The sequence below is a fragment of the Anabrus simplex genome, chromosome 2 (assembly GCF_040414725.1).
Source record: "Anabrus simplex isolate iqAnaSimp1 chromosome 2, ASM4041472v1, whole genome shotgun sequence".
NCBI classification, from domain to species: domain Eukaryota; kingdom Metazoa; phylum Arthropoda; class Insecta; order Orthoptera; family Tettigoniidae; genus Anabrus; species Anabrus simplex.
The window spans coordinates 256,542,410-256,561,441 of NC_090266.1; the positions used below are offsets into that span (position 1 = coordinate 256,542,410).

Below are 19,032 nucleotides of genomic sequence, written 5' to 3' on the forward strand. Positions count from 1 at the left end.
AAGAGTAGAAGAGACAAAATAAGGAAGGAGAAAATCCAGGAAGAGATTGGAGTGGAAAAAATGAATGATAGAATAGAGAAGAGCGGACTAAGATGGTTTGGGCACATAAAGCGAACGAGTGATGAAAGAATGCGATAAAATATGATGGAAATGCAAATGCAAGGAAGGAGAGGCCATGGACGACCACGACTGAGATGGAAGGACACAATCCAACGCAGTATTATAGAAAGAAACCTGAACTGAGACACAGTGTTGGAGGAGAAGTGGTGGAAAGACCGAAGAAAGTGGAGAAAGTGAAGAACGTGCCTCTAACTGGCTACAGCTGGGTAAAGGAAAATGATGATGATGATGATGATGCAACTGTGGTACCATATGGTACCAGTCTACTACCGACAACCCAAAGAGCATATTTATAGAAAAATAGCTCACATGGGCTTCCCTTCAATGAGTATCTTCAGATTTGATCAAATGAACCAGTTAAGAATAAATAAATAAAAAAACATTCTTCCCGGGTTAAAATAAACTATAGGTTTATACTGTAATAGAAACCGTTATTTTTTTCTCATTCTTGTAATATTCATGTTGTTTTAACAGGCTCACAAACTGAAGCTGGTAATAAATTATTTAAAATCAGATACAAAACAATGAAGCACCCCCTCAAAATCTTTACACGAAGGCAATGATAAATAGCTTATAAGAACAACTTGCAAGTTTTCATTTTTATTTAATAAACCAAAAGTATTTGGCCAATTTAAATATAAAAGCTGGGAAATAAATAAGAAAGATGAAAAGTGATAAACAAGCATCAAATTCAGGGTGACAAATAAGATAATGCAGTGTTAATATCCGTGACCAATAAATACCTTATTTTGATTTAACCTTAATCTGAAAAGATATGAATTAGATGGTTGAGCATCTACAAATGGGTTTACTGAAATAAATTTTAAATAAACCGCAAATTAAAAAATTATCATTGTTCTGAAAAAATATCACAAATTTAATCAGTTTTCTACAGGATAAATTGCGACATTGTATTACATAGCACAAAAGTGTTAACATACATTCCTAGTTCATTCAAATACGTAACAAGTTCATAAATTATTAATATTTCATTTACATTATCTGATTACCAAAATGCTATATAAAAAATAAAAATGAATGATTATAATCATCCATACAAGAGCACATCACTCATATGAACACAGAAGAACACAACCAAAACTGCAGGGAATGACTTGCTGATTTTTGTATTTTAATTCATTTTTGAAAGAGTTTGCACTTTTTGACATATCCAGTCATACGTCCATTTCCCATATTCCTGTGTTGTACTCAGAAGATCAAGGACACACTTTTGAACATTCTCCATACAGAAGGATCCCCTAAAAATGAAGAGAAACACTTCATTACCAATTCATAGCATCAGAAGAAGAAAGGGAGTAAGAAACATACTGCAATTGAGACAGAAATAATGAAATCATTGCATTATTTTGAAATTGCTGGAATAACCCTGGCTAATGTTTTTTTTTTTTTTTGGCAAGTGCTTTAAAGTCACACTAACACATCAAAGATTTTCGATGATGCAAGGATGGGAAAGTTATGGCTGTGGCCTCAAGGCACAACCCAAGCAATTGCCTGGTGAGAAAATGGAACGCCATGGAAAACCATCTTCGAGGTTGCGATTCAAACTCACTACCACCTGAATGCATGCAGCTCTAATTGCATGGTATGTTGGATTTTGGTTAGGGGTTTAAGGCCAGTTGCCCATTCAGAAGCTATGTGATTTTCAGATGAAAATTCTAAATATAAAAAATTGGTTTATCTATGGGTAGTATCTAACAAGCTCTTTTATGGATAGCAATGCTTCCAAGACCTCTGAGAGCAGTATTTTCAAAATGCAAGCAAGGAAACTTGTTGTTTCTCATGACTTGATTTGAATGATTATGGTTTACTTTCTCCCCTGCGAATCATGTGACCTTTCTGCGGTGGGGAGGCTTGCGTGCCCCAATGAAGCAGATAACCAAGCTGCAGGTGAAATCATATCGGATGGGTATCTCTTGAGAGACCCGACTAACAAATGGTTCATCGAAGAGGGAGTAGCAGCCTTTCGGAAGTTGCAAGTACGGCAATCTAGACGATTGACTGATATGGCCCTGTAATAATACTCAACATGGCATAGTTGTGTTGATACTGCTACACGGCTGAAAGCAACGGGAAACTACAGCCGTAACTAACTCCCGAGGACATGCAGCTCTCTCTGTATGAATGATGTACTGACGATGGCTTCCTCCTGGGTAGAATATTCTGAAGGTGAAATAGTCCCCCATTCGGATCTTCGGGTGGGGACTACACGAGAGGGCGCGATCATCAGGAAGATGGATACTGACATTCTGCAAGTAGGAGCGTGGAATGTTAGAAGTCTAAATCATTGCGGTAGGCTACAGAATCTGATAGCTGCAGTCGCGTAAGTGCGGCCAGTATCCAGTATTCGGGAGATAGTAGGTTTGAACCCCACTGTCGGCAGCCCTGAAAATGGTTTTCTGTGGTTCCCCATTTTCACACCAGGCAAATGCTGGGGCTGTACCTTAATTAAAGCCATGGCCGCTTCCTTCCCTGTCCCATCGTCGCCGTTAGACCTATCTGTGTCGGTGCAACGTAAAACAACTAGCAAAAAAAAAAAAAAAAAAAAAAAAAAAAAAAAAAAAAAAAAAAATCTGAAAAGGGAGATGGACAGACTAAAGTTAGATGTAGTTGGTATAAGAAGTACATTGGCAGGAAGAACAGTCAGGTGACTACAGAATTATCAACACAAAATCAAACAGGGGAAATGCAGGAGTTGGTTTAATAATGAACAAGAAAATACGGCAGCGGGTGAGCTACTATGACCAGCATAGTGAAAGAATTATTATTGTCAAGATAGATATCAAACCAATGCCCACCACAACAGTGCACGTCTATATGCCTACTAGTTCAGCGGATGATGAAGAAATTGAAAGAATATATGAAGAGATAGAAGATTTAATACACTATATAAAAGGTAACGAGAATCTAATTGTGATGGGAGACTGGAATGCAGTGGTAGTCCAAGGAAGAGAAGTAGGAGAATTTGGATTGGAACAAAGGAATGAAAGGGGAAGTCGGCTGGTTGAATTCTGCACTGATCATAATTTAGTCCTTGCTAATTCTTGGTTAAAAACACCACAAAAGACGGCTGTATACGTGGACGAGACCAGGAGACACGGGAAGGTATCAAATAGACTTCGCTATGATTAGGCAGAGATTCAGAAACCAGGTGTTCGATTGCAAAACTTTCCACGGAGCAGACGTGGACTCTGACCACAACTTGTTGGTCATGAAATGCCATCTGACGTTGAAGAAATTGAAGAAAGGAAGGAATGTAAGGAGATAGGATCTAGACTTGAAAAAAGAGAGAGTGTGGGGTTGTTTCAAGGAACATGTTGCACAAGGACTAAACGAAAAGGCTGAAGGAAACACAACAGAGGAAGAATGGATAGTCATGAAAAATTAAGTCAGTACGGCTGCTGAAGAATTGTTAGGAAGGAAGAAAAGATAAACTAAGAATCAGTGGAAAACTCAGAAGATACTAGACCTGATTGACGAACGACAAAAGTACAAGAATGCAAGAAATGAGGAGGGCAGAAAAGAATACAGGCGATTAAAGAATGAAGGGGATAGAAAGTGCAAGATAGCCAAGGAAGAATGGCTGAAGGAGAAGTGCAAGGATGTTGAAGGTTGTATGGTCCTAGGAAAGGTAGATGCTGCATACAGGAAAATAAAGGAAACCTTTGGAGAAAGAAAATCTAGGTGTATGAATATTAAGAGCTCATATGGAAAGCCACTTCTAGGGAAAGAAGACAGAGGAGAAAGATGGTAAGAACATATCCAGGAGTTGTATCAAGGTAAAGACGTAGATGATTTGTTTCTGGAACAAGAAGAGTCTGCTGATGCTGATGAAATGGGAGACCCAATTTTGAGGTCAGAGTCTGACAGCGCTGCGAGAGACCTAAATAGGAACAAGGCACCTAGAATTGATGAAATACCTCTGAATTACTGACTGCCTTAGGAGAAACCAGCATGGCAAGGTTATTCCATATAGTGTGTAAGATGCGAGACAGGAGAAGTGCCATCTGATTTTTGGCATAATGTTATAGCTACTCCCAAGAAAGGTGGTGCTGACAAGTGTAAAAACTACTGCACCATTAGTTTAGTATCTCATGCCTGCAAACCTTTAACACGTATTATTTATTATTTCTTATGGTTCGTGGTAGGGTTACTGTAGTCAAGTACTAGTACGTGAACCATAGGCAATGGCTGAGTGCCCTAGTTAGTGGTCCTGAGAGTCGGGATACCAGTTGCTATGGAATGGGAGTGGGCATCTCTGACATATTCTGAGTCATGGCCCTCCTTGTGCTCAGGTGGCTAGGACTAGACAATCCTTCGGTAGTCCCTAACCCATCAGAGGAGAAATCCTCACTTGACTATGTGTAAGTAGGGTAGCATCCTGCTTCATGAATTTACCAAGCTCAATACATTTTAAGCAAGCCTCGGACCTATGGGAGTAACGGAGCCCCACACATTTGACAGGCAAGGGACTCCTTGGAAACAACTTGGCGAACGAAATAGAATTCAATGGGGAGCTATCAATATTAATGGGGCTTATGGGGGGAAAAAAGCAGAACTGGCTGAGTCAACAAAGGGGATGCGTCTGGATGTACTAGGAGTAAGTGATATTCGGGTAAGTGGAGATAACAAGGAGGAGACAGGAGATTATAAAGTGTACTTGATGGGTGTTAAAAAGGGAAGGGCAGAGTAGGGGGTAGGAATGTTTATCAGGAATACTATTGCACGCAACATAGTTTCTGTTAGGCATGTAAATGAGCAAATGATGTGGGTAGATTTGGCATTTGGAGGATTTAGGACAGTAATTGTCTCAGTGTATTCACCATGTGAGGGTGCAGATGAGGATGAAGTTGACAAGTTTTATGAAGCATTGAGCGACATCGTGGTCAGGGTCAACAACAAAGACAGGATAGTGCTAACGGGCGATTTCAATATGAGAGTTGGAAATAGAACTAAAGGATATGAAAGAGTGATTGGTAAATGTGGGGAAGATATGGAAGCTAATGAGAATCGGAAGCATTTGCTGGACTTCTGTGCTAGTATGGGTTTAGCAGTTAAGAATACATTCTTCAAGCATAAGGCTATTCACCGCTACACATGGGAGGCTAGGGCTACCAGATCCATGATAAGACTATGTCTTAACCGACTTTGAATTCAGGAAGTCTGTTAGGAATGTACAGGTTTTTTGAGGATTTTTTGATGATACATACCACAATCTGATCTGTAGTAAACTACGTATCTGTAGGCCTAGGACAGAGAAAGTAAAATCTTTCTGCAAACTAGTAAGGGAAGAAAATCTCCAGGATGAGGAAATTAGACAGAAGTTCATGGATATGATTAGTGAGAAGTTTCTAACAGTGGACAGTAATCAGGTTCAGGATATAGAAAGAGAATGGGTGGCATACAGGGATGCTGTAGTAGAAAAAGCAAGGGAATGCCTAGGAACGACTGTGTGTAAAGATGGGGAAAAAGCGAACATCTTGGTGGGACGATGAAGTGAGAGCAGCTTGCAAACGTAAAATGAAGGCTTACCAGAAATAGCTCCACACAAGGGCCGATGCAGACAGGGAATTTTATGTAGATGAAAAACCGAGCAAAACAATAGTTGTTGAATCCAAAAAGGAGTCATGGGAAGATTTTGGTAATAACCTGGAAAGGCTAGGTCAAGCAGTAGGGAAACCTTTCTGGACAGTAATAAAGAATCTTAGGAAGGGAGAGAAAAAGGAAATGAACAGTGTTTTGTGTAATTCAGGTGAACTCATAATAGATCCCAAGGAATCACTTGACAGGTGGTGGGAATATTTCGAAAATCTTCTGAATGTAAAAGGAAATCTCCTTGGTGGTGTTGCGATCAACCAAGCTCATGGCGAGGAAGAAAATGATGTTTGTGAAATTACGCTTGAGGAAGTGGGTAGGATGGTAAATGAGCTCCATTGTCATAAAGCAGCAGGAATAGATGAAATTAGACCTGAAATGGTGAAGTATAGTGGGAAGACAGGGATGAAATGGCTTCATAGAATAGTAAAATTAGCATGGAGTGTTGGTAAGGTACATTCAGATTGGACAAAAGCAGTAATTGCACCTATCTATAAGCAAGCAAACAGGAAGGATTGCAATAACTATCAAGGTAGTATACCATGCAATGTATTCACTGGCATCTTGGAAGGGAGGGTGCGATCAGTGGTTGAGAGGAAGTTGGATGAAAACCAGTGTGGTTTCAGACCACAGAGGGGCTGTCAGGATCAGATTTTCAGTATGCGCCAGGTAACTGAAAAATGTTACGAGAGGAATAGACAGTTGTGTTCATGTTTCGTAGATCTAGAGAAAGCATATGACAGGGTACCGAGGGAAAAGATATTCGCCATACTGGGGGACTATGGAATTAAAATCAATCAAAGGCATTTATGTTGACAATTGGGCTGCAGTGAGAATTGATGGCAAAATGAGTTCTTGGTTCAGGGTACTTACAGGGGTTAAACAAGGCTGTCATCTTCCACCTTTGTTGTTCGTAGTTTACATGGATCATCTGCTAAAAGGTATAAAGTGGCAGGGGATGGGATTCAGTTATGTGGAAATGTAGTAAGCAGTCTGGCCTATGCTGATGACTTGGTCTTAATGGCAGATTGTGCCGCAAGCCTGCAGTCTAATATCTTGGAACTAGAAAATAGGTGCAATGAGTATGGTGTGACAATTAGCCTCTCGAAGACTAAATGGATATCAGTAGGTAAGAAATTCAACAGGATTGTGTGTCAGATTGATGATACAAAGCTGGAACAGGTAGATAATTTTAACTATTTACGTTGTGTGTTCTCCCAGGATGGTAATATAGCGAGATTGAATTAAGGTGTAGTAAAGCTAATTCAATGTTATAAATTTCATTATTGATTCCGTATTGAATTAAGATTACATATAATTTTCAAAGTTTATTCCACCTACTCAATACTGTACAATAATTGAAATGTCTATAAATGCATTAATATGTTATCAAGGGACTAGTTTCGACCCTATATGGGTCATCATCAGCCTAACTAAGATACATTTCGGCAAATCCGTAAGAGTATCTTAGTTAGGCTGATGATGACCCATATAGGGTCGAAACTAGTCCCTTGATAACATATTGTAATGTATTTATAGACATTGCAATTATTGTACAGTATTGAGTAGGTGGAATAAACTTTGTAAATAATATGTAGTATTGAGTAGGTGGAATAAACTTTGTAAATTATATGTAGTAAAGTTAATGCAGCGAGCTCGCAGTTGCGATCAGCAGTGTTCTGTAAGAAGGAAGTCAGCTCCCGGACAAAACTATGTTTACATCGGTATGTTTTCAGACCAACTTTGCTTTAGGGTAGCAAAAGCTGGGTGGACTCAGGATATCTTATTCATGAGTTACAAATAACAGACATGAAAGTGGAGAGAATGATTGCTGGTACAAATAGGTGGGAACAATGGCAGCAGGGTACTCAGAATGAGGAGATAAAGGCTAAGTTAGGAATGAACTCAATGGATGAAGCTGTACGCATAAACTGTCTTTGGTAGTGGGGTCATGTGAGGCGAATGCATCTTAGAGGATCGAATTAAGGAGGACGAACCCACGTACATGGCCTTCGTAGATCTAGAAAAGGCATTCGATAATGTTGATTGGACCAAGCTATTTGGGATTCCGAAGGTGAGTGGGATCAGATACCGAAAACGAAAAATTATCTACAATCTGTATAAAAATCAGTCTGCAGTGATGAGAATAAAGGGCTTTGAAAAAAGATGCAGAAATCCAGAAAGGAGTGAGGCAAGGCTGCAGTTTGTCCCCCCGCCTTTTCAATGTTTACATAGAACAAACATTAACCCTCAAATGGTTAAATGACGATGCATCGCCCTTTTTGTACACGTTGTTATGGTCAACGATGATACATCGACTGTTTTACAGCCGTTCATTAGACACGCTCTCGTTATGCATAGTAACACACAAATGTGCTCTATGTAGTATCGTTTTAAACAGCAGATTCCAGTCTCTCTTTTTATTCTAGTTGCTACGCTGTAGACTGCCGTTTAAATGAACTGCGCAGTCTTAAAATTCAGCCGTTAGGCTCGCTACCTTAACTGCGCAGTACAATATGGCGCTTTGTCGCGTCACAGTGTCGTTCTGTTGTACGCGCTGTTTTTATCAGTTATTTGCGGAAATTGCGAGTAATTTAGTTTCAAGTCCCAAGTAATTTAGGTTCAAGTCCCATTCGGACGATGTTGGATGAAATAATGAGTGATAATGATAGTGACATTGACAAACTTCCTGCAAAGCTGGAACGTTTATGCATAATCTGTGGACCAACAAAAATGGGGAAGGACCCAGTATTTGTGCCCTGATTGTAACTATGCAGTTCACAGGGAGTGTTACCACAATTTACAGCACTTTTGGAGGCCTGAAAGGAGAGGAAGAAAAAGGAGAGAGCAGTCTAGTTCTGGTAGCTCCTCTGAGTGACTTCGTGGAGGCGTTCTAGTGTTTGTGTATATATGTATAAATATCTTTATTTGTGTATATGACATCTAAAGTGTTTATATTTTTTTTGAAGTGCATAAAATTGTGAACAACATTGTGATTTGGCTTTCTCGGTTAAGTCGAGTATTTTAGTGTCTGGTATGGGCGCAAACATTTTGATAATATCATTTTGGAACACGTTTTTGGAAACTCAGGATGGCTGTAAAGATATAATGAAAGGTACAAAACAAAAATATATTTATTTCAATAGCCTATGATATTATGATTTAATAAAATGTATTTCACTGCGTGTTTTCCTTTTAAAACCTATTTTTAAGAATTTTTAGTGAAAGGATACAAAAATCCTGAAAATCGTGTGACCATAACAGTTGTTTACATAGACCATTTGAGGGTTAAAGGAAATCAAAGAGGTATTTGGAAAGGGAATCACAATCCAAGGAGAGGAAATCAAAACCTTGAGATTTGCTGACGATATTGTTATTTTACCTGCAGAGGTGCCAAATATTATGGATTGTCTGTAATTATTACGAATTTAACCTCACGATTGTGGATTTACAGTCAAAGGAGAAATTATTACGGAAAGCTGACATAAAAAAAAAAAATAATAATGTACAGAAAAAAATAAAATGAGAAATGTTCAATCCTTTCAAGCCTTTCTCCTAAATCGTCCTCGTTTCAATGCTTGCGAGATGGTAACGATACTTATTCGATCGTGACTTCCTTTTGCTAGCCATAAGCGTTGTAAAATTCATTGTGAATGAAGGAGCTCAGGCACTGCTCTTCTCCACTACAAATCCTTCAGTAACGTTGTATTTGGTGTTACGTGTACCTGACAGTTGACAGAATGAATGAGAAAGAAGTGAGGCCTACATTAAGGCACATCTGCACTAGAATCGCTTATGGTTCATAAGACGAAAATGACATCACAGTGGGAAGGATGCTTCAAGAAAAACTACATTGAAAAGCAGCTGCTGTGTAAGAAACAAACTACAAGGAATGTTTTATCACAGAACTAACAGGTTGTATGCAAATGTTATTGTATAATATGATATACTTTCGAATGGATTGCTAGAGGGAAGGGCAAAAGGGGTGCATGTTTTGGACTTGACTTAAATTTTTTCTTGGGGGCAGAGGGCAATTACTGATAATCCACTTCAAACTTCAGCACCTCAGTATCTGAGACTGCAGACAATCTCGAGAATTTGCTGAATGGTATGGATGAAATCTTGGGAAAGGAGTATAAGATGAAAATAAACCAGTCCAACAACAAAAGTAATGGAGTGCAGTTAAAAGAAGGCAGGTAATACAGGTAATATTAGATAAGGAAATGAAGTCAAAGGAAGTAGATGAATATTGTTACTTGGGTAGTAAAATAAGTAACGACGGCAGAAGTAAGGATGACATAAAACGCAGACTAGCTCAAACAAGGAAGAGCTTTCTTAAGAAAAGAAATTTACTTGCTTCAAACATTGATACAGGAATTAGGAAGATGTTTCTGAAGACTTTCATCTGGAGCGTGGCATTGTATGGAAGTGAAACATGGATGATAACTAGCTCAGACAGAAAGAGAATAGAGGCTTTTGAAATGTAGTGTTACAGAAGAATGTTGAAGGTGAGATGGATAGATTGAATCACAAATGAACAGATACTGAATCGAATTGGTGAGAAGAGATCTATTTGACTGAATTTGACGAGAAGTAGAGATAGAAGATAGGACACCAGGACTTGTTCAGTTGGTTTTTGAAGGAAGTGTAGGCAGTGGCAATGGTAGGGGTAGACCAAGGTATGAATATGAGAAGCAGATTAGAGCAGATTTGGGATGCAATAGTTACGTAGAAATGAAAAGGTTAGCACAGGATAGGGTGGATGGAGAGCTGCATCAAACCAGTCTATGGACTGATGACTGAAACAACACATGGTTTACTTGCAGGGAAGTGGAATGAGGTCATCGCAAAGCATTAAGTTTTCCTTTAATTTGTTTTGTTTCACAGTGTCGTTTGCACGCTAAGTTTCACGTAACCTAACCCTTGTAAAATCTTCAATTATCAAATTTAATGTATTTCAATTATCTTTTATTAAAAGCTAAGTAGGACTAACATATGGTTTCCCTGTAAATATGCATTATAAATTCATATAACCTCAAAATCATGATTTCGCAGTTAATATTGTACCAGGAACGCGCGGTACATGTCGTATTTTTTTTAGATGAATATTATTTAACTGTCGTACACGCCATTTACTGCAAGCTTGGTGTGTCTATGTTTAGCAGAGTGAGCCAGCATGAAGCGCAAACAGCTGCGAATGACGTAGGTGCAGGAGCGAGATAGGCTACCCACCTGCACAGCCACTTGCCACACAACATGGACTAGCGTTCCAGAATAAACGTCACGCCTTCCAGAAACTTCGATTCGGAAATTTTCAAAAACTTCTGTGATAATGGTTGTATCAGCTCGAGAGATATGTCATTTCGTACGGAATTATGTAAACGTCTACCATAGCAAGTTTCAAGCAAATCCACCGAGGGATTTTCGCATAATTCCATTTCTTAAGAATCTCGACATCTGGTGACGTGTTAGCTCCAATCGTATATAAGACGAGTCAGCTAAGCAGTAGTTACCAGTCACAGCTGGGAGTTCTGATGTGTCAGACTCACCATGCTACGTCATAATTCTGTTTGTCGGAACATAGTACTGTTCAAAACTTATCTTAAATTCTGCAAGTGAAATAAACTTACGTTCTCCGATTAAATAGGACTTAGAATTTGTCTGCAAGTAGGGACTTTGATATTTGTCAAGTCTTTAAAATTTTTCAACGGATTATGGAACTTAATTCTCATCATCCAGTGTTATAAATGTGCTAATTATTTTAAAGTGACACACTGCAACATTATGCCATTAACTGTGGTGTTTTTCTTAGAATGTCTCTAGTTTGAAACTCAGTTCAATTTATTTCATTTGCTACGCGAAGGTGATCTTGAAAGTGCTTACATTGCTTCAGTATAATAATACAAGTGCTTGCCTATTGCGCAATTCAATACTAGAGTGCTCTGATACAGGTGCTTGATTCTGTGTTGAAGTGAATGGTAATTAATTCAAACTGGATTGAATTTATAACTGTATATAATAATGTCCAAATTTTATTATTTCATAAGAGTGATTAACAATTTATCAGTTCGTCGCTAATAGCAGTGTCCAATGGATAAATTCTTGAGCAGTTTTGTGTGTGTGTGTGTGTGTGTGTGTGTGTGTGTGTGTGTGTCGAGTGCAACATCATTTATTGTGGAAAGCAACCACGAACAGTGCACAATACGTGAACAAGCTTTAGTTTCATTATTTCCAGAAGTCAATGAACTGTGATTTTTTTCTTTCTTAATTCGATCCTACCCGCTTCTTCAACTTCTTAAATGACATTTAAATTCTGCTATCTACAAGTGACAAGTAAAGTTGTGACTACTTCAAACTTCATGTTACATCAATATCAAAGTCATCGTTGGTGCTGAATAAATGTGTCTGGGGACTGTAAATGTGGACACTCGTATAAGTAAATCATGAGTGACTACTTCGAGAGCTTCAGGTACGAGATAATAGTTCGACCCCATGTTGGACAGACCTGGGTGTTCCAGCTCCATTCCATGGTGACAAGGAGACCTGGGACTACGAGGTTACCTGGTAGGCGATTCTGAAAACGATGAATATCTATACCAAGGTGATATGCAATTCAACCTGCATTTAATTTGAGTAAACTAATTTTTTAAAGAAATCTCACTTTTCTTGTAGATAGGACCTATCCTCCTGTACGAAGCCCTAGCTAGCTTTCACCTAGCATTGCCCTACGAAAATGTCTTGTGCGCTTTTAAAATCAACAGTAGAGTCAGGCTATATTTTACTGGTACAATATATAATTGTAAATTCATATTACCTCAGAATCTGTTCAGATGAAACCTGTAGAAAACTCTAATGTTCGTGTATTGGGTATGAATTTCTTTTACAAGTTGCTTTACGTCGCACTGATGCAGATAGACCTTATGGCAACGATGGGACAGGAAAAGACAGGAAAAGGCTAGGAGTAGGAAAGAAGCGACTGTGACCTTCATTAAGGTATAGCCAAAGCATTTGCCTGGTGTGAAAATGGGAAACAATGGAAAAACCATCTTCAGGGCTGCCGACAGTAGGGTTCGAACACACTACCTCCTGAATACTAGATAATGGCCGTACCTAAGCGACTGCAGCTAATGAGCTCAGTGGGTATGATCCACTATCATTCTAATACATATGGAGATTTCTGGAAGCTTATTGTGATGATGTATTATCTCGGTACAAAAGGAAGTTTTTGAAATGATGTAGATTTCTTCGTTACGGTTTCCAATATTGTATTGCAATCTATACGTGTCACTTCCGTATTGATATTATACACTTCCACCTAATCAATACTTATTTTATTAAATTATAACTACAGGACCAGTGAAACATGGACGATAACTAGCTCAGACAGAAAGGGAATAGAGGCTTTAGAAATGGAGCGTTACAAAAGAATGCTGAAGGTGAGATGGATAGATCGAATCACAAATGAAAAAATACCGAATCGAATTGGTGAGGAGAGATCTATTTGGCTAAATTTAATGAGAAGAAGAGATAGAAGGTAGGGCACATCTTAAGACACTCAAGCAGCTCGTCTCCTTTCTAAGTCTTCCCAGACCAAACTTTGTAACATTTTTGTAACGCTACTCTTTTGTCGGAAATCGCCCAGAACAAATCGAGCTGCTTTTCTTCGGATTTTTTCCAATTCCTGAATCAAGTAGTCCTGGTGAGGGTCCCATACACTGGAACCATACTCTAGTTGGGGCCTCACCAGAGACAAATACGCTCTCGACTAAGTGGTATGTTGCAAGAGACTATCCTCATTTTTCCGTATTGAAAGTCTGTTAAATGAGAACAATAAAACTTTGATTTCCACCTATTCAATACATTAAAAGCAATTATAAAATTAGGATCTCATCCTTATTTTATTGCTTAATTGTTAAAAAATAGGACATGTTTTGTTCATATTTTGAACATCTTACTTTTCTGGCTGTAAAAAGAATATAAAGATGTAGAACAATCAATAAGGTCATATCAAAACTAACTATGTAACTTCATTGAGAGGATGAGGAGACCATGAAATAATTATGCACAAAAATTTAACTGGCATTTCAAACTGGAAGATGTCAAAATCTTGATTCAAAATCCATGTGAAAATGCAGCTACTGGACAATCCTTGCACCTTGCTAGCGCAATGTACAGCAGAGTGGAGTGCAGTTGTGCTGGAGAGATAGAACGAACTGGCAGGTTATGGCTTTCCAAGGTCACTATTTTAGGGAATGAATGTGAATCATAAATGAGGTGTGAACCACATGGTAAAAACACAAATATTTTTGGCACTATGCATAACAAATATGCATTTTAAGGTCACATTGTTCTTATTTGTTTGAAGGCAATATTTTGCAGGCACTTTGAACTTGTGAAATTTCACCATTCTGTGATTGGTTGTGAACCATTAAATTTTAATCATGTCCTTGAACCATGGGGAAGAACATTGAAATTTAAATGAAAGATTACATTTTCAATATGCTGTTTCTCTGATGACATCAAGCCGGAAGTCTTCACAAGCTGGCACAATATCTGTTAAATGGTGAAAAATTTATCCAAGGGCTGTACTTTCCCTGTAGAGCCAGGAAGAATCTGGAGAGTTTCTATACTGTTGCCTGGAAGAATGTCTTGAAGCCAGAGTGGCCTCCACGGTATGCACTAGCCATGGTCTTGCTGGGTGTGCTAGGTACCAACTGATGAGCCCAACCTAGCACACTGGGATGAAACACTGGCAACCAGGAATAAGTTAGCTGGAAAATTTATAATGTCCAATAACGGACCATTTATATTGGTATTATAAATTTACTCATTCGGGACAAATATTTCAGGTTCCCTATGGGAATCAACATCTATATCATCTGATGGCCATGCAGGCATAAATTTTTGGTAATGAGACAAAGTCTCTCATAGTGCACTGGCACTGCCGGTGGCTCCAAGTAGCCTACGCAGTGGCCTCCATGGTATGCACTAGCCATGCGTCTTTGTGGGTGTGCTAGGTACCAACTGATGAGCCCAACCTAGCACATGGGGGCAAAACGCTGGCAACCAGGAATGAGTTAGCTGAAAAATTTATAATGTCCAATAACGGACCATTTATGTTGGTATTATAAATTTACTCAACAAATATTTCAGGTTCCCTATGGGAAGCAACATCTATATCATCTTCTTGAGTCTCCAATAACCTATTTATAAATGAATAGAATGTTCTATACAACTCTAGTGACAAAGATGTGTTGTTCTGGTCTATTACCCTGTGTTGCACAACATTACAATGGATTTACATCATATTTACAGGTTATAATAAATCATATACTATTAATTGCGCATTCTTACATTAAATAAACTCTTATTAATATACATACAGCAGATATATAGTGACATAACCTCACATGTTTTGTTACACAAGACAGATCATACAACACACACATAATACGACCACAATTTATACCAAATAAAGTTCGTACATAACTGCATATAATAATAATAATAATAATAATAATAATAATAATAATAATAATAATAATAATAATAATAATAATAATAATAATAATAACAACAACAACAACAACACCACCACCTAGTAATTGAGCTCTATATTTTCATTATTTACCCATGGGTTTAGAGAATTGTTTCCAAGTTGTACTAGTCCATTACACTTGCATCAAAGTGGTGCATCAGATTCAACGAGCAGGCTAGCAATGGGGCTTGTATGGAATGCTCCAGTTGCCAACCTAACTGGATGCTATTCATATTCGCAAGGACACTTTACCTAGCTGTTCCATATGCTGCACTGCCGTAGTCCAGTCTAGATAAAATATGTGCCCTATAAAATCGTAGGAGCCCCTTGCGATTCCCCCCTTCCCCCAAAACAGTGCTGCTAAGAAACAAATCAAATCAAATCAAATCAAATCAAATCAAAATCTCTTTATTTGCAAATGAGGTATCTACCTCGGTGGCAAATGGTACACTAAAATACATAATTGTCAAGCACTAAATATTAAATTAACAAGAGAAGAAAATTTTCCTATAATACAATATTATACAATTTACGCAAACAATTTTTTCTATTAAACACACAGACCATCCTTAATAAATTTATATTGTTTACAAAATTCTACTTACAATGTCTCCTATACTACTTACAAATATAGTCAACTGATATACAGTTTATGGAATTACTTCAAACGATACTACACAACTGGTATAAGATTAAACTTTACATTGTATTTATTTACTTTTTTTTTTTTTTTTTTACCCATTCTGGAACCTAAGTAGCATAACGACCTGCTGCGTCTTAACCAGGGCCCCTTCTGCCACCACTTTTCAGAGTTCCTGAAGGGCCTTCACAGCTCCGTAGTGGTCCCAGGGCCCTCGAAGTCCCCCCTGTACTTCACCCCTACAGGTAGTCCCCTACGTTGACTGTCCAAACTCCCTAGACCAGGGGATGGAATTAATTTATTCACACACATTTTTTAAATTTACAATAACCTGCACTGGTCGAATGCCCTCTAACACTTCATTTATTTTCTCTGTTGTTGTTTATTCTCTTCTTGAATATCTGTACAGATTTTGGAAAAGGATCAAACACTACCCCTGGTAAACTGTTCCACTCCTTCACACCCTTCCCAATGAATGAAAATTTACCCCTTCTAATTTTATATTTGTGTTCTGTCTTGCTGATATAATTATTTTCTAACTGAAGCCTCTCACGGATATCTCCCCATGCTTCTTCTCTTGTATAGGCTCTATATAATCCTGTAAGTCTAGTTTTCACTCTTCTCTTACTTAAAGTTTCCCACCCAAGTTCCTTTAACATTTCTGATACACTACTCTTTCTCCTGAAATCCCCTGTTACAAATCTTGCTGCTTTCCTCTGCACACTATCTATTTCTTTTATTAGGTATGCTTGGTGAGGATCCCAAACACTGTTTGTATATTCCAATAATGGACGAACCGTACTTAAGTAACTTTTTTCTTTTAATTCTTTATTGCATCCTTTAAGTAGCCTCATTATGACATGTAATTATCTGTATGCTTTCCCAACAATGTCATCAACATGACCCTTCCAGTGCAAATTACTTTCAAATCTCACACCCAAGTATTTGCATTTGCCATCTTTTGGGATAACCACCTCATCCAAAGTATATTCAAATTCTGTTTTAAAGCTCCTGTCAGTAAAAGTTGTAACGGTTGTTTTGCCTCCATTAACCTTCATATTATTTTCTTCAACCCATTGTTGGATACTTTCAAGATCCCTTTGTAATTCTGAACAATCCGCAATGTTATTTCCCTATAAACAATTATGTCATCTGCATACAATCTTTTTTTTTTTTTTTTTGCTAGGGGCTTTACGTCGCACCGACACAGATAGGTCTTATGGCGACGATGGGATGGGAAAGGCCTAGGAGTTGGAAGGAAGCGGCCGTGGCCTTAAGTAAGGTACAGCCCCAGCATTTGCCTGGTGTGAAAATGGGAAACCACGGAAAACCATCTTCAGGGCTGCCGATAGTGGGATTCGAACCTACTATCTCCCGGATGCAAGTTCACAGCCGCGCGCCTCTACGCGCACGGCCAACTCGCCCGGTAATCTTATTTTTGATGTTACATTGTTCCCTAAATCATTTGCGTATATTAAGAAAAGTAACGGACCGATTATACTACCCTGTGCAATTCCCTTACAAACTTTCTCTTCCTGAGATACATTATTTCCTACTTTGACTTTCTGAACCCTTGAATTTAGAAATGTTTTTATCCAACGTGTAACCCTTACGTCCAATCCTATTCCCTCCAATTTCTTTAATAATATTCCATGTTCCACTCTATTAAAGGCTTTGGAAAGATCTATGGCTATGCAATCTAACTGACCTCCTGAATCCAATTGATCTGATATGTCCTGCTTAAATCCCACCAGTTGTGTCTCACAAGAAAATTTCTAAATCCATACTGGCTCCTCATGAACCAATTTTTATCATCACATATCCCTCTGATGTACTTTGATATTAAACTCTCCAGTATTTTACAAACTATACTGGTCAGGCTGATTGGTCTGTAGTTCTCTGGTTTCCTTTTATCACCCTTTCCTTTATAAATTGGTATTATTATATATTCCTTCCTTTCCTTTGGTATTATACTATTATTTATGACATAGTCAAAGATAAATTTTAAATAAGGCACTATGTACCACCCCATTGTCTTTAATACCTCCCCAGTAATTTGATCGCTTCCTGCTGCTTTTCCTTGCTGAAGCAGTTGGTTTTCTCTGAAAATATCTTCATTTGTGAATGATAAGCTTCTTGTTTCCCTCTGTGTCTCTCCCTCTCTATCTTCGGTTTCGGTTTCCAACTCCTGACCATCATCTACTGAATCTCTGAATTCCCTACTAAATAGGTTTGCTTTTTCATTATCTGTTAAATAGTGTTCACCCCCTTCTCCCACCATTGTAGGAATTTGGATTCCTTTTCCTTTTTGATTCCTGATATATGAATACAGCCTTTTCCATTTCCTTTTGTGGTCATTACCCTCTTGAAGTATGCCATTCATATAATTCTCTTTTGCTTCCTTTTTCACTCTATTCAGTTTCCTCACTAGCTGTTTTCTAGTTTCTCTACTCTCCATACCCTCTTTGATTTTCCTGTTTACTATTCTACATTTTAATTTTCTTATTTCCCTTTTATAATAAACAGGGTCTGAGGTCATTTTACCCTTCTTAACAGGTACAAATCTCTTCTCTCCTTCCCAAATGATTCCTTTGAATTTAGCCCAAAGTGTATCCACATTACTCCCTTCAGTTATCCAACAACTGAATTGTGATTTAAGGTAAGTCCCAAATTCATCAACTTTAGTTTTTCTGTACAATTTCTTGTCTTGTGTGACCCTCTTATTAAGCCTTTTTGGTATGAGTCCTACATCCATTATTATAGCCTTATGGTCTCCTATTCCTTCAATTACCTCAGTTTTATCAACAATTTCCCATGGTTTAACCATGAATACATCTAGTAAGTTATTGAGATGAGTTGGTTCTTGTACTACTTGTGTATATCCTCCCTCCCAAATTAACTAATTTGCCAGTTTCTGTTAATGGGCTTCACTTGCAGCTCCATTCCATTCAACTTCAGGCAAATTTAGATCTCCCCCAATTATTACCATATCATTATTATTGTTTTTATGAGTATAATCTATAATTTTCTCAAATATTTCCATGTCTCTTTCCTCTCTTCCAGGCCTGTATGTTCCTATAATTCCCACCTCCTTCCTACTATCACAAACTAATTTTATCCC

General features: G+C 38.1%; 1 protein-coding gene across 1 annotated transcript in view; it reads right to left on the minus strand.

The window, feature by feature from the left end:
• Positions 1-973: 973 nt before the first annotated feature.
• Positions 974-19,032, minus strand: part of Tmem214 (Transmembrane protein 214) — a 430,961-nt gene continuing 412,902 nt past the window's right edge. The window contains exon 13 of the mRNA XM_067140553.2: positions 974-1,379. Within this exon, the coding sequence (XP_066996654.1) occupies positions 1,253-1,379 (127 nt within the window). The 3' untranslated portion in view covers positions 974-1,252. The remainder of the gene's footprint in view (positions 1,380-19,032) is intronic.